The sequence below is a fragment of the Dermacentor albipictus genome, unplaced genomic scaffold (assembly GCF_038994185.2).
Source record: "Dermacentor albipictus isolate Rhodes 1998 colony unplaced genomic scaffold, USDA_Dalb.pri_finalv2 scaffold_14, whole genome shotgun sequence".
Taxonomy (NCBI): Eukaryota; Metazoa; Arthropoda; class Arachnida; order Ixodida; family Ixodidae; genus Dermacentor; species Dermacentor albipictus.
The window spans coordinates 13,400,822-13,415,920 of record NW_027225568.1 but is presented as its reverse complement, the minus strand read 5'-3'; the positions used below and the strand labels follow the sequence as shown (position 1 = coordinate 13,415,920).

The window sequence follows — 15,099 nt, the reverse complement described above, 5'->3', positions numbered from 1 at the left end:
ATAAAATCTAGCTGCTTAGAAAACAAAAGTGTGGTTCTCCTCGTTTGTGTCCAGTGGCGCGATGTGTCCGTGAGCGGCGCGGAAGGTCTCGAAAGCGGCGTTACAAACTATCGTTATCGGCATAACTATGTCCAATGCATCGCGGTCCAATGCGCCCGGTACAGAAAGAGTTAAACAATCAAAGCGAAACCAATCGGATTGAAAACGGAACGATGATTTTACACGTGACACGCTGTTCAGCGTATTGGCGTAGCCATGCGTGCGCTTTTGAGTTCCGAAGCATAGAATAAAGCGCAAGTGTTTAATATTATAGCAACTGCAATTTTAAGCAATAATTATGTTGTACTTCATAACAGACGACTTACAGTATTTTCATAGACTACATCCGAAGTACCAATATTTCATTGCCAGGCCTCGCTACTTCCTGGCCTTTGAGATTTTCTTTGCAAATTTAAAATTATAATCCCTACTTCAATTGCGAACAGCGCGCCTGGTTCGATCACTAGAAATCATTATCATTTAATTTCCATCAACGTCTTAAAACACATTCTGGCCAGTTGTCAGTCGCTTTAAGCATTCTCCAAGTTTTTTGTTCGTGCTTACATTCGATATTCATTTTGACAGGTTCTCCCTCAGCAGCGATTCGTTGGAACTGGAGTTTCCGGGGCCAACAAGAAGTGTTCTGTGTACACGCTTGATGTCGCTGTTGTGGATGTCAAGGGTCGACCATCACAGCGTCACGGAGTTTTTCTTACGACGGGTTGTGCAAAAAGGGATTACCGCAGTCGAATGTGAAAATGTATGTACAAATTAAAGTTTCTATATTGGCTACAAATTTGTTTTGCTCGTTTTTGTACTTGGCTACATTTGGGCTACAGTTTCTCTAGCTCTGGGCGACGCCGCTTTGTCCAACCTGGCAACGCTGCGCACAGGTTTTTCTTTATAGTTGTACCCACGACCTACTGGAACGCCAGACCTGCACAGATTGAGGAAATTATGGTAGGTCAAAAAAGAACCGACTGCTTCGTTTGAGGTGAACAAAACAACTAAACTTTATTTCGATAGGGATGCCCGTCGCCGAGCGAGTTCGGAGGAGTACAGGGCTGCCCGTTGACGAAAAGGATGAGGCTAAAGTTGGCAGTTTCTTCATACTCCCCCCGGAATGAGCTTCAGGTCATTCGTCCATGTATTCCATTGGGTACAACAATTGAATCGGTCTTCTCAATGTGGTTCCATTAGGCATGCGCACCATGCAAGCTCTGATTCTTCCATCTCGTCCGAGAACTTTTCTGACACTTGTCCAGTTTTCCAGAGTTGCGTCGGAAGATAATGTTCACGGACCAAAACGAGAGTTCCTTTCTTCAGTGCGCTTGACGAATTTGGAACAGCGAAATGTGCGGACCGGAGACTCGTCAGATAGTCCTTTTGCCAGCGACACCAAAATTGGTCGACCATCCTTTGTCGGTAGTGCCAGCGACGAGTGAGTTGACCAGGGGGCTGAGCCACCTCTGTAGTGGAACCACTGTCAGGAAGAGTGGTCAGTCGCTTTCCCACTAGAAAGTGCGATGTTGCTAGGGGTTCGGGTTCGTTCGCCTCCGTGCAGACGTAGGTCAAGGGTCTAGAGTTGATGACAGCTTCGATTTCAGTTAGGATTGTCGTGAGCTCCTCGAAGTTGCAGTAGCTGTTTCCCAAGACCTTCTTCAACGATGTTTTCACGGACCGAACCATTCTTTCCCAGAATCCTCCCCACCAAGCAGCTTTCTCAGCTATAAATTTCCAGCGGATCTGGTGGCTAGTGAAGAAGTTGTGAATTTCTTCTCCTCTTATTGTTGTCCACAGTCGCTTTAGATCCTTAGAAGCGCGCTGGAATGTCCTGGCGTTGTCAGAAAAGATCACTCGACAAACTCCTCTTCTCGAGATAAATCTTCGGAACGCCATCAGGAAGCTGGAGGTGGACATGTCGGTCACCAATTCAAGGTGTATTGCCCTGGTCACTGCACATGTGAAAATAACGATGTAAGACTTCCGGTTATTTCCTTGATCCTTTGTGTTCAGTGGGCCAGCAAAATCTACACCGGTAAGATCAAAGGGTGGAGCTTGTGTCACCCTCTCACGAGGCAGAGGAGCGAATGGCCCAGTAGCAGCTCGGCTGTTGAAACGGTTGCAAGTCACACATTTCTTAAGCACCTTTTTCACCATTTGCCTTCCACGCACGATCCAGTACATTTCCCTCAGTTCGGTGAGAGTCTCCAGGGCGCCGGCATGCAGGAGACGGCGGTGGGCTGCGCTGATCGTTAGCTCTGTGAAGGGATGTCTCGACGGTAGGAGGACAGGATGCTTCACGTTGTAGGACAAATCGGCTGCACCAAGCCTTCCTCCCACTCTCATCACTCCATCGTCGTCGTAGATGACGCTGAGATCACGCATCGGGGAATCGCTTGGCATGCCTGTCGAGCGGCAAAGACACTGGAGTTCCTCTTGGAAGGCCTCGAATTGTACTTGAAGAATCAAACAAGTATGTGCCTTTTGAACTTCCTCGGTCGTAATAGGTCCCTCGTATTTTTGGCCGGGGTGCCTGGCGTTGTGGAAATATCGCAAAACCCAGGCTGTCACTCGAACCAGTCTAGAGAGGGAGCTATATTTCTGCAGAGGCAAGACAGATTCCTTTACAGTCACGTTGTGTACGCGAAGGGTTCTTCTTTCCTTCTCTGCGATGATCATGTCAGCGGTGCCTTCATGCCTTGGCCAGCAAGTAGATGGCTTCGAAAGCCAAGCAGGTCCATTCCACCAAAGTGAGCTCGACTTGAGTACCTGAGGTGTGACTCCCCTTGTCAAAAGGTCGGCGGGATTTTCGATCCCAGAACAGTGATTCCAGATGTCTGGATCCGATCGCTGCTGAATTTCCAACACTCTGTTGGCGACAAAGGGTTTCCATTGTTGTGCGGGACCTCGCACCCAATGCAGCGCAATAGATGAATCAGTCCACAGATACCATTTGGCTATTGGAAGGCTCAGTGACCGCTCCAAATATTCCCTCAGTCGAGCACCTATCACCATGCTCATCAATTCCAGTCTTGGAAGAGAGATTCTCTTAATTGGTGCTACTCGGGACTTTGACAGGACCAGAGTAACTTTTGCTTCCTTGACCCCGGAGATGCGCAAATATACAACTGCGCCGTAAGCTTTGGGGCTGGCATATGTGAAGATGTGTACTTCCTTCCAGCTATCGTTGGGTAAGCTACCATATCGTCTTGGCACTGTTATGTCCGTTAAATAATGTAGCTGGGTGTGCCACTGCGTCCAAGCCGCTTTGACTTCTTCAGGCAGAGGGGCGTCCCACTCAATACCCAATTCCCACAGTGTTTGAAACATCAACTTGGTTGTAACTGTGACCGGAGAAATGAGACCAAGTGGGTCATATATACGTGCCGATGCCTGAAGAACGAATCGTTTGGTGTTGCTGTTTCGGTCTAGGAAATCTAAGATGGCCTCCATGGAAAATGCTAGGTGATCTCTGTCCTTATCCCATACAAATCCGAGGACCCGTGAGACACTTGTTGGACATTCCACGTAGCCAAGGGCGCATCCGGTTCCTTCGTCGTTGAACAGCTGTTGCAGCTTCTTGGAATTTGAGTTCCACTTACGCAGTGTCATGCTTGCTCGATTCATGACATCTAGTGCCCCTCGGTAGAAATCTGTAGCCTCCTCCACTGTATTCGCTCCTGTTATGAGGTCGTCCACGTAAAGGCTCTCGCTGATGCTTTTTCTTATTTCTGGATAATCTCCTGTCGTGGAGAGATGGTGGCGCACGGTGGCTGCGAGGAGGAATGGACTACTCGTCACGCCAAAGGGGACACGAGTCATTATCCAGACCTCAATAGGAGGCTCTGGGTCTTCCTTCGTTGGAAGATGTGCACACGAAAGAAATCGGAGGGCATCGCGATCCGCCGGTTGCACCGAAATTTGCAGAAATGCTTTTTCAATGTCTGCACTTAATCCAATACGATGAATTCTGAAGTTCAGCAAAACCTTAAGTAAATCTGGATTCAAGTTTGGTCCTGGTTCTAGGGCTTCGTTCAGAGATATACAACCTGCATCGTGAGAAGATGCGTCAAAGACGACTCTAATCTTGGTCGAAAGGCTGTCAGGCCTAAAAACTGCACGATGAGGCATGTAGTATAATCTGCTTACATCGTTGTTGCTTTCTTGCGATGGAAGTCGTTCTGCGAACCCTTGTTCCAGGTACTGACGGATAGCCTCGCCATACTTGATCAGTGTCGACTCATCTTTCATTAACTTCTTTGTGAGGTTAGTCAAGGGCATCTTTGCAACAGCTTTGCTGTCGGCGAGTTGCATGTTCAAGGGTTTCCAGGGCAGTGCTACCTCATAGCGCTTGTCCATTTTCTCTGCCGATGTCGAAAATGTGCTCATGACTTCTTCGCTTTCTTCGTTCGTTTGGGTACAAGAGTCGATAATTCCAATGCTCTCAAGTTCCCTAAACGATTTGAGCTCCTTGGACAAGCTGCTGGTGTCGGCGAACACTCCGGCACGAAGCACTGCCACGGTTGAGCAGTAGGCAGCTGAGCTACTGCTGGGAATCGCTCCTTGTAGAGTCCAGCCAAACTCGGTCTTTACCGCAACTAGTGCGCCTTGCAGCTTCTTGACTTCACCACATACCAATGTCCAGTAATAGTCAGCACCGATAAGAATGTCGATCCCGCTTCCCATCAAATGGGCTGGCGCAACTGTCACATCTGCCAGTTCAGCCATGTACGCTTGCACCTCTTTTAGGATGTCCTCAGGAACGTGAAGCCGATCAGAGCAGATCTCCGGTATTTCCAGAGCTCCGATAGAGTGCTCTTTACGGTCGTATTGACTTTTTAGCCAAATTTTTACTCTTCTGCGCTTCTCTTTGATAATATTTCCAGCTCCTTCGAATGGGTAGATTGTGATGTCCTCTTCACCTACAACTTCTAGTTGCAGTTCCCGTGAAAGTCTTTTAGTGACAAAGCTTCGTTGGCTACCTCCGTCAAAGAGTAGACGGGTGAGCGCTCTTCTTCGTCCCTCTGCCCATACTTGAGCTGTTTGGAGCAGCACAGTTGGTACCTTTTCAGATTTCGTTTCTGTCCAAGAGTGCAACTCTGTGGCTTTGTTCTCGGGTGGCTTCCATGTCGGGTCACACATCTGAGTCAGATGTCTTCTGGCACATTCCTTGCATTTTATTCTTTTGTTGCGGCATTCCCTTGAAGTGTGCCCTTTTATGCAGCATCGGAAGCACCGGCCAGCTGCAATGAGCCTTTTCTTCTTTTCATCCAATGAGATCTTCGCCTGACAATTTTGAGTCGCATGATCTTTTGCAGCACAGAATGCACATGGATCGAACTGCTTCGAAGTACCCGCAGAGAAAAGAGAAGCTGCTGACCCTTTTTGAGGTTTGCTCTTTTCTTTGTCTCGATGTTTTGATTCTCTGGCTGCGAGATTACGAGGTTGCAGTGCCTTTTCCCGGCTCTCAACTTCTGTTTTAAGAAAAGCTTGCAAACTCTTGATGCTGATCGCGCCATCTTTGCTTGCAGCGGAAAGTTCCTTATAGTATCCGACAACAAGATCGGTTGGCAGCATTCGCAGGAGTGCGGAGGAGAGCAGGGCGCCGTAACTGTCTGTCTTGACTCCTAGCGCCGTGAGACCAGCGATATTGCGTTGCAGGTGGTCATAGAGTCGACGTAGGCCGATGTGCACCTTTTCGTTCTGTACAGTTGGCAAGTCGAGTAACTGAGTCAGGTGTTCTTGAATCAGCACGTCTCGTCGACCGAAGCGCTCTTTCAAAAGTTCGATGACAGTGGTGTAATTTGCCCCAGTCACTTGAATGCCGGCAATGGCCGCTGCGGCTTTTCCCGAAAGCACCGATCGCAAGTACAAAAACTTCTCTGCGTTGGAGAGGCCGTCGTTTCCGTGCACCGCTTGCTCGAACTGCTCCCAGAAGGACTGCCACTCCGTGGCGGCGCCGCTAAATCGTTGTAACTCGAGCTTCGGCAGTTTCACTTTGCACTTTGCCCCCGCCGGAGGGCCGTCGGTCTGCGCCCGCGTCGCCGCCATTTCTGCTTGTTTTGTTAGCAGGTCTTTTTCTGCTTCTTGGCGGAGTTTTGCCATATGCGCGACGATACGGTCGTTGTATTCTATGGTCCGCACATAATTTAGCTCTGCGTCTTGGTCTTGTACTAAGGCTCGATGGCTGCGTCCACCTCGTTTAGCTGTATTTGGAGGGCGCTAAGCCTCGCAGACAATACATTAAGAGCTCCTTCGTCTGCATGACTCTCCAAGAATAAGTCCGCTTCAGAAATCAGTTTAGTGACTTGAGCTCTCAATGCACTTTTCAATTTGAGCCGTTCCATCGTGGCATCAATGTGTACAGTTCGCTTACCGCGATGGGGCTTCAGTCGTGGCGTCGGTTTCGGTTGGGTGTGGCGTCGTTAGGCCTTGTTGTTGAAGGCGCGCCTCGTCGACCGTTTTCTGCCCGAGGATCGTTGCTGGTTTTCCCCGAGCTCGTTGTGGTGTCGGCGTATGTTGACCTCGTTGCCTCAATGGTAAGTTCGATCGTTTCTCCCAAGTTTCGGCACCAAATATTGAGGAAATTATGGTAGGTCAAAAAAGAACCGACTGCTTCGTTTGAGGTGAACAAAACAACTAAACTTTATTTCGATAGGGATACCCGTCGCCGAGCGAGTTCGGAGGAGTACAGGGTTGCCCGTTGACGAAAAGGATGAGGCTAAAGTTGGCAGTTTCTTCACAGATATCCGGCTTGCGCCCACTTTCGTTCAACCGGTGTCCGTAGGTGGCTTTTTTATAACCTGTTCGTCTTGGTTATAACCTGGTCGTCTTGGAGGCTTGCACGACGTTGATGCGGAGATTAGGATAATTATGACACCCGTAAAGAAGAGGCATCTGTCGGCCGTAAGCTGTTGCGTTCGTTCCGCCAAACTACCCGGCCTGGTAGTGCTGTAAAGATGCTGTATAAGAGTGACACGCGGTGACAGGGAAATTATTATACTGAGCCGCCGACCGTACGTTTTGTAGCTTAGGTCTTCTTTCTTGTGCGTTTGTGCTACCCTTATTAATGAGCCATTTCTTGACTATGTAACCGCGTTTGTGCGGATGCGTAGACGTGTGCTTTTTGTTGTACTTGTAAAATGCAAATAAAATATTTTCAAGCTTATCAATCTTTGTTGTCGTGTGCGTTTATTCCAGTCGAGGCCATCGTGCCACCGGGAAACCGCATTTTGTCAGTAGCCCTACACGAAATGCAACAGCTGGAGCGCGGCGGCACAACTCGGGGTAACGGCGGCGTAATAAACGAAAAACCGCTCGGGATGCCCTTAAAAGTCAGTTCAGAGTGTGCCTTAACTCGATAGGACTCAGCGCTACATGTATTCTGCTGCGCTTCGATCGTGCTTTCGCCAGTTTGGTTGCTGTGTGGCAAACGCAGCGCCTACATGCGCGCTACGTTTGCCACACAGAACCAAACTGGCGGGAGCACGATCGAGGCACAGCAGCCAGAAACACAGTAAAGCCACAGAACATCTGGTAAAGCGGCAATACTGTTTCCGTTTCCTGTTGTACAGCGCTATCTGTGGTCGCATACTTTAGTGCACGACGCCACCGCTACGCTTATTTCCGTTGCACTGTGGAAGGTACAGTTTCCCTTCGGTAATTTTGTTTAGGTGTTCTGTGGCTTGGTTGGTTAAAGTGTTGGGTGGATGCCGCGGACGCTCCTGTGTCGAGGCTTCAGCGACTTCGTTCGTAGCTAAGTAGTCTTTTTTCTTCTTATTAGCTGATGTTTTTGAAGTGTTTTCTTTTGCATGGAGCAGGAGCGCAAATATTGAATTCGTGGTAAGCATGGTAAACGTACCGGCTTTGTCTAGGTCTGGCGGTTTCCCTCGCTAGGCCTAGATGCTAGGCGGGACCTATTTGATAGGCTTATTTAACTATCTCAGATAGCTCTTCGAAGTAATTTGGCGGACTTGCTCGTTGGGCCTAAGAACGTAGGCCTAGCGATGAAACCAAAGAAAGGGAAGGCCGCGGGGGATGCGGAGCAAGTGCAGTGCGACGAGTGCCTGCGCTGGTGCTCCATCGACGGGACCAGTTGCAGAGCTAAGCAGACGCGGAGGGGTCTAGCTTCACGTGCAGGCTCTGCGAAGGGGTCAGGGAAGCAGTCCAAAAACTGGAAGGAAATTGGACAGCCAAGTTCGAAGAGCTCAAAGCAGACCTGAGGGAGGAGCGGGAGAAGCGGGTAGCACTGCAGGCGAAAGTCATCGAGTTGGTCAAGGTGGAAGCGGTCCAGGCCGCGCAATTAGTAAGAACCGTGGCCGAGCTTGGAGAAGAGAGGGAAAGGAGAGCAGAACTGCATAGGGGGCTCGATGCGCTTGAGACGCGCGCAGCGGAGAATGATGGGTGGGGACACTAAGCCGGTAGCAAAAGCACAGAAAGTAGGGTAGACACTACAGGCGAAGAGGGAGGCAGGGAGCCTGAGCAAGCGGGAGTCGGCTCTCCGCCGGTGAATCGGCGTAGTTATAGTGAAGCAGCGCAACACGCCCCGAGTGAGGCGACGCTGCAGCTACAGGGGCGCCAGCGAGCGCGAAGAGAGGAGGGGAACAAGCTAACCCCAAGGAATGAGCTCATAGCCAATGATAAGCACAACCTGGAAGTTAGGAGGGAGGGAAAGAATGCCCTGGTACTTATCGGTGGTGATTCAAATATGAGGAGGTGCAAAAGAGCTATAATGGAGCGTGCAAAGGGTGATAAGCAGGTAGCAGTCGGGACGTTCCCAGGCAGAACAATGGACGCAGTACTGAGAAAAACAAAAAGCGAGCTTTCTGAGAACGTTGCAGAGCGCAATCTGATAGTGGTAGCGGCGGGGCTAAATGATGTCTTGAATGGTGAAGCCGCAAAAGTAGTGGAAAGATTAGCGGAGGGCGTTGACGATATAGGGGCGATAGCACAAGTCCAGATCGCGGTATGCACAGTGCCGGAGGTGCAAGGAAGGAACGGAGCAATTGCCAAGGACGTTGTGGCTGTTAATCGTGAGATAAGAAAGCTAAACCAGGAGAAAGGATATGAAGTGGCAGACATAAACAGAGAAGTGAATAAAGCAGGCTTTGGCGGAGGCTTTGTACGAGATGGCATCCACTTTAATGGAAGGCTAGGATACGAGATCGGCTGGTGCCTGGCAGGTCGGGCAGTAGCTTTTTTAGGGGGTCCACTGCGCCTCAGGGCGCAGGGGTAGGTAGAAACAGTGTAGAAAGTGCAACAATAGAGGCTGACGCCAATAAAATGGCCACTAGGAGGTCCAGGAAGAAAACTACAAAGAAATTTAACACCAGGATCAGGTACATAAACATGCAAGGCGGGAGAAAGACAGCGAGGTGGTTAGAAATAGAACAGCAGTTAAAGGACAAAGAAGTAGGTGCACACGCGCTATGCATCTGTGTGAGGGACAAATCACGTGGGAGTAACAGACAAACGACCATTGACTAGTGCTTAATGTCACAAGGGTTGTATAGCAAGCTCGCAATAATGGAAATAGCCGAAGAGGGGAAGTACAGCCTCGGAAGTGATCATAAGCGTATTAGTCTACAGTTGGGAACCCTACTCAAAAGAGAAATGCAGGGAAGTCAAAAAGAGTACGCAAAATAAATGGCGAACAAATAGAGGAAATAGCGGCTGGCATAAAGGAAGCAATAGAGAAACATCCAATGGAAAAGTGGGATTATAATCAGTTAGAACTACTCATTAGCACAAAAATAAAAGAAGTAAATGGAGTAAATCACTGGAAAGGAAAGAAGAAGCCACTAAGTTGGTGGAATAAGGAAATTAGAGAGGCAATCGAACAACGATGGTTGGCATCACGGGAACACAGAGAAGCAAAGAGGGCGCAGTTATATGAAGAAAGAAATAGGCCAAAAGTGGGAATGTTATCGACAAAAGAAACAACAAGTACAGGTCCTCCTCCAGGCTAAAATAAAGCAGTCCTCTGATCGCTGGCTGGATGAAGTTCGCGATGCAACTAAATGGGGGTCAAAAAAATTCTGGAACCATATAAGCTGGCTGGGTAAAGCTAATCACAGAAAACAGGAACAGATTCACGATGCCGAAGGTAATTGTTTAGAGGGAGATGACGCTGTGAACTACATTGGTTCAATTATAGCAGAGTCATTTAGGAAAGACGATGGGGTAATCGCCCCAAATGAGGGAGCAACACAGAATAGCATAATAGACAACAGCTTAGAACTGACCAATTTTAACTGGAAAAAGGCGGAAGCAAATGTTCCAAAATGCACGTCCGCGGGTATAGACGAAATTCCAATCAAGTTAATAAATGAACTTGGCCCAAGAAGCAAGGAAACGCTGATAAAAGCATTGGAGGCAGTCATAACAAGTAAGAAAATTCCGCACAGCTGGAAACAAAGTAAAATGAATTTGATTTATTAAGGGAAAGGTGATAAGAACATAAAATCTTTCCGACCAATTACAATAACATCAGTTATATATAGGCTGGCGATGCAGGCGGTGAAATTAAAAATGCAGTCATGGGTAGAAAGTAATAGAATACTCAGAGAACTTAAGAACGAGTTCAGAAGTGGTAGGCGCTTGGATGACAGACTGTTCGTGCTTACCCAGTGCATAGAAATAGCTAAGGCGGAAAATAGACCTCTGTATTTAGCCTTCCTGGACATAAGTGGTGCATACGACAACGTGAACAGGGAACTCCTATGGAACATATTAAAAGCTGAAGGTATCGGTCATGAGGTAATTGATTTTCTAGAGGAACTATATCGAGAAAATAATGTTGAAATAACATGGGGAGTAATTAAGAGTACGACAACTGTCGAGGTTCACAAAGGATTAAGGCAAGGTTGTCCTCTGTCACCGCTGCTGTTCATGATTTATATGATAAGCATGAAAAGAAGGTTACAACGAAGCAATCTAGGGTATAATCTGTCGTACAGATTAGGCGAAAAGGTCGTTGAGCGACGAGTACTGGGTTTAATGTATGCGGACGATATTGTACTGTTAGCAGATAGCCAGGAAGATTTGCAAACTCTGGTTAATTACTGTGGAGACGAAGGAGACAGTTTAGGTTTCAGTTTTTAATGCAGCTAAGTCCGGTGGGATGTTTTCCAACGATACCACTGATCAGGAGCTTACAATACAAGGCCATGAAATACCCCGAGTGGCCGAATACAAATATCTCGGGGTATGGATAAACAAAGGGCAGATGTAGACGGAAAAGCACGAACAGTCTCTCATAGCAAAAGGGCGAAGAGATGCCGGGATAATGAAACATAAGGCATTGTGGGGGTACAACAGGTATAAGGTACTGAGAGGTATTCGAAAGGGAGTAATGGTGCTGGGGCTTACTTTCGGGAATGCGGCCCTGTGTTTAAGGGCAGAGGTTCAGTCGAGACTAGAAGTAAATCAGAGAGCTGTGGGAAGGTTAGCACTAGGTGCCCACGGGAAAACCACAAACCAAGCAGTACAGGGAGATGTGGGCTAGGCATCGTTCGAAGTACGGGAAGCTCAGAGTAGAATCCTATATGAAAAACATCTGAGGAAATTGGACGGTAACAGGTGGGCAGCTAAGGTGTTTAAATACCTACACAGAAAGAGCGTTGACTCACAATGGTGGAAAAGAACTAGGAAGCTAACCAGTAAGTATGCCAGACACGAGGACGAAGAAAGACAGAGCATTAAACGACAGGTTAAAAACGCGGAAGGTAAAAATTGGATAAATTCAGTAGAAAAGAAGCATAGTGTGGAACTACATCGATACTGGAAACAGCAGATCAGGAAAGAAGCGTTTTATGATAACTCAAGAGGCAGTGTGCTACTCTTTGAAGCTAGATCAGGATGTCTTAGAACGCGGAGCTATAAAAAATTTAATGAAGAAAAAGACACATGTACTGTGTGTGGTAAATATGTAGAAACTATGGAACACGTCATACTAAAATGTGATGGTATCAAGCCCGATGTCGATGCGGCCACAGTCACCCTTCCTGAGTGAGTGAGTGAGTGAGGGAAGAAACATTTATTGTAGGTCCAGCAAGGACGCGAACTCGTCGCGCACCCGGCTAGTCCCACGTCGGGACCGGCAGGTCTAGCCCACCGGCCCGGTCGCGGGCACGCCGGACAGCCAGGATTTGCTGTTCCAGAGCGGGGCTACGCAGAAGCGAGTCCCACTCCTCCTTGATGAACTTAGGGTATGTCGACCCGCACTCCCACAGCATGTGCGCTAGAGTAGAGGTCTGCCCGCAGGAGGGGCAGGCGTCGTCGCGATACACGTCCGGGTAAGCCTCGTGGAGAACGGACAGACACGGATACGTACTAGTCTGCAGAAGCCTAAGAGAAACGGCTTGCGCCCTATTCAACCTGGGGTGAGGGGGTGGAAAGACCCTTCTAGATATGTAGAAGAATTTAATAATCTCGTTATGAGTAGCGGGAGCATCCCTGTGGCTGTAGGGAGGAGGGGAGTCGGTGCTTCTTGCAGAGGAAGCGCGGTCGGTGAAATCACGCGCAGCCTCGTGAGCAGACTCATTCAGGTTCTGGGGAGCACCCTCGACCGACCCTACGTGAGCTGGAAACCAGTGGATTGAATGATGCGTGAGAGCATATCGATTCGAGTTGCTAAGAAGACGAGCAGCTTGCTTGGCGATGCAACCCTTCTGAAAAGCCCTAACTGCCGTTTTGGAATCGCTATATATCTCGGACCCACGACCGTCTAGCAGGGCGAGGGCGATGGCGGCTTGCTCGGCGACTCCGGGGTCTGAAGTGCGAATGGAGGCGCAATTAGAAATCTTGCCGCTGGAGTCGACCACAACGATGGCAAAGGTCTTCCCATCGCTGTACTCCGCGGCGTCGACGAAGCTTGCTCTAATGTCTCGTTGCTTTATCTGTTTGAGGATGGCTGCTGCTCTGGCCTTGCGTCTGCCCTCGTTATGGACGGGATGGACGTTTCGGGGCACAGGGGCCACTTCGAACTTGTCTCGAATGCACCTAGGGATCGGGGTACTGACCATCGGGAATCCCGCAGGGTGGTAACCCAACTCTTCGAGGATGTGTTTACCTGCCGCTGTGGTGCTCAGGCGAGTGAGTTGCGCACGTTCTTGGGCCTCGGCAATCTCCTCGGCAGTGTTATGCACCCCCAGCTTGAGGAGATCCTCGGTATGGGTCCTGATGGGTAGCCCGAGAGCCCTCTTGACCACTTTGCGGATGAGAGCGTTGAGCTTGTCTCGCTCCGCTCTGAGCCAGTTGTGCATAGAAATTGTGTACGTAAAGTGACATAGCACGAAGGCATTGATAAGCCTGAGGAGATTGTTTTCCTTCATTCCTCGGTGCCGGTTTGCTATTCTGCGAACGAGGCGGAAAGCGTTGTCCGTCTTTGCGATGATCTTGCGGAGAGCCGTTCCGTTCCCGCCGTTGAATTCGACAAACATGCCGAGGACCCGAATAACGTCGACCCTGGGTATCACCCCCCCGTCACAAGTACGAAGACTGATGCTGCTTTCGGAAACTGGCTTCCAATCTTTGGGTCTGCCTCCCTTCTCTTTTCTGTAAAGCAGAAGCTCCGACTTGGCGGGGGAGCATCGAAGTCCGGTGGGGCGGAGATACTCCTCGATCACATCGATCGCCTCCTGCATGGATTCTTCGACTCTGCCCTCGCAGCCGCCGGGGCACCATAAGGTGATGTCGTCGGCGTATATGGTGTGCTTGACGCCCTCTACGCGTGCCAACCTCTCGGAAAGACCAATCATACACATGTTGAACAGGATGGGTGAGATGACGGCGCCCTGAGGAGTGCCCCGCCCTCCGAGGGGCACATCGTTGGAGCGGAAGTCCCCAATGCGAAGCTTGGCCTTCCTGTCCGTTAGGAAAGAGCTGACGTAGCTATGGAATCTGTAACCGAGACCCAGGTCTGAAATGGTCTTTACGATGAAGCTCTGGAGCACGTTGTCGAAAGCTTTCTTGAGGTCCAGACCGAGCAAAGTCTTGACGTCTCTGGAATGGCCATCCACAATCTGATGCTTTATTAGCTTCATTGCATCCTGCGTCGAGAGTCCGGCGCGGAAGCCGATCATGTTGTAGGTGTAAACCTCGTTGTCTTCGAGGTACCCGTTGACCCTGTTGAGGACGACGCGCTCCATGACCTTGCCCACGCAGAAGGTTAGAGAAATCGGCCTGAGGTTCTCGATGTTCGGGGCCTTGCCGGGCTTGGGAATGAGCACCGTACAGGCCATCTTCCACTCTGCAGGAACAACGCCGCTATTCCAGCACTCGTTGATTTTGTCGGTCAGGAAGACGATCGACGTGTCCTCGAGGTTTCTCAACATTCTGTTGGTGACTCCGTCTGGACCAGGCGCAGACTTGCGGTTGAGTGCGAAGATGGCCTGTCTGACCTCGGCAACGGAGAAGTCTTCGTCGAGCTCGGGGCGTGGAGGGCCTCGGTAGTCCGGGAGTTGGGTCACTGGATCTCCATCGCGACAGACGGGCAAGTACTTCTGTACGAGTTTTGAGACGAGCTCATCAACCGTGTGAGACCTGGTGGCTTCGTGAAGGGCCCGGGCCAACGTATGCCGCTGATTTGACTTTGAACCGCTTTCGTCGAGAAGGTGCTTCAGCATACCCCAGGATTTGCCGTTGCGCATCTGTCCGTCGACGGATTCGCAGAGCTCGTCCCACTGCTGCTGGCATAGCGCCTTGCAGTGTTCATCGATGACCTTGTTGAGCTCTGAAATCTTTTTTCGGAGTCTGCGATTGAGCCTTTGGCCCTTCCATCGGCGGAGCAGGGCGTTTTTGGCCTCGATCAGGTGGGCAAGTCTGCTGTCCATCCGCTCGACGTCGAGATCGGTTTCTACTTTCTTGGTAGCCGCGGAAGCGTCGTTCCGGACGCCTTCGCACCATTCTTCGAGGGTGGCGGGTGCCCTGTCTTTGCCGGGTTCTTCGCGAATCTTGCGAAAGCGGTCCCAATCGATGAACGTGAATTCCTTGATCCTACTCCGAGACACCTTGAAGTTGGTCTCGAGAATGTAATGGTCGCTGCCGAACTCCATG

General features: G+C 49.7%; 1 protein-coding gene across 1 annotated transcript; it reads right to left on the bottom strand.

The window, feature by feature from the left end:
- Window positions 1–959: 959 nt before the first annotated feature.
- On the bottom strand, window positions 960–6,093 carry LOC139051716 (uncharacterized). Its single transcript, XM_070528701.1, has 5 exons — window positions 5,484–6,093; window positions 4,251–4,859; window positions 3,426–3,815; window positions 1,491–2,498; window positions 960–976 (listed from the first exon to the last, which is right to left on the bottom strand). Exons 1-5 carry the CDS (start codon window positions 6,091–6,093, stop codon window positions 960–962), a joined length of 2,634 nt encoding a protein of 877 aa, XP_070384802.1.
- Window positions 6,094–15,099: the final 9,006 nt, after the last annotated feature.

What these genes read in the sequence shown, in the direction of transcription:
- LOC139051716 (XM_070528701.1), bottom strand. Translation starts at nt 6,093, where the DNA reads ATGGCGGCGACGCGGGCGCAGACCGACGGCCCTCCGGCGGGGGCAAAG. An exon ending in CAAGTATGGCGAGGCTATCC is followed by an intron (nt 3,816 to 4,250) that starts GTCAGTACCTGG and finishes TCCTCCTCGCAG; the next exon opens with CCACCGTGCGCCACCATCTC. An exon ending in CGTTCTTCAGGCATCGGCAC is followed by an intron (nt 2,499 to 3,425) that starts GTATATATGACC and finishes TGATTCTTCAAG; the next exon opens with TACAATTCGAGGCCTTCCAA.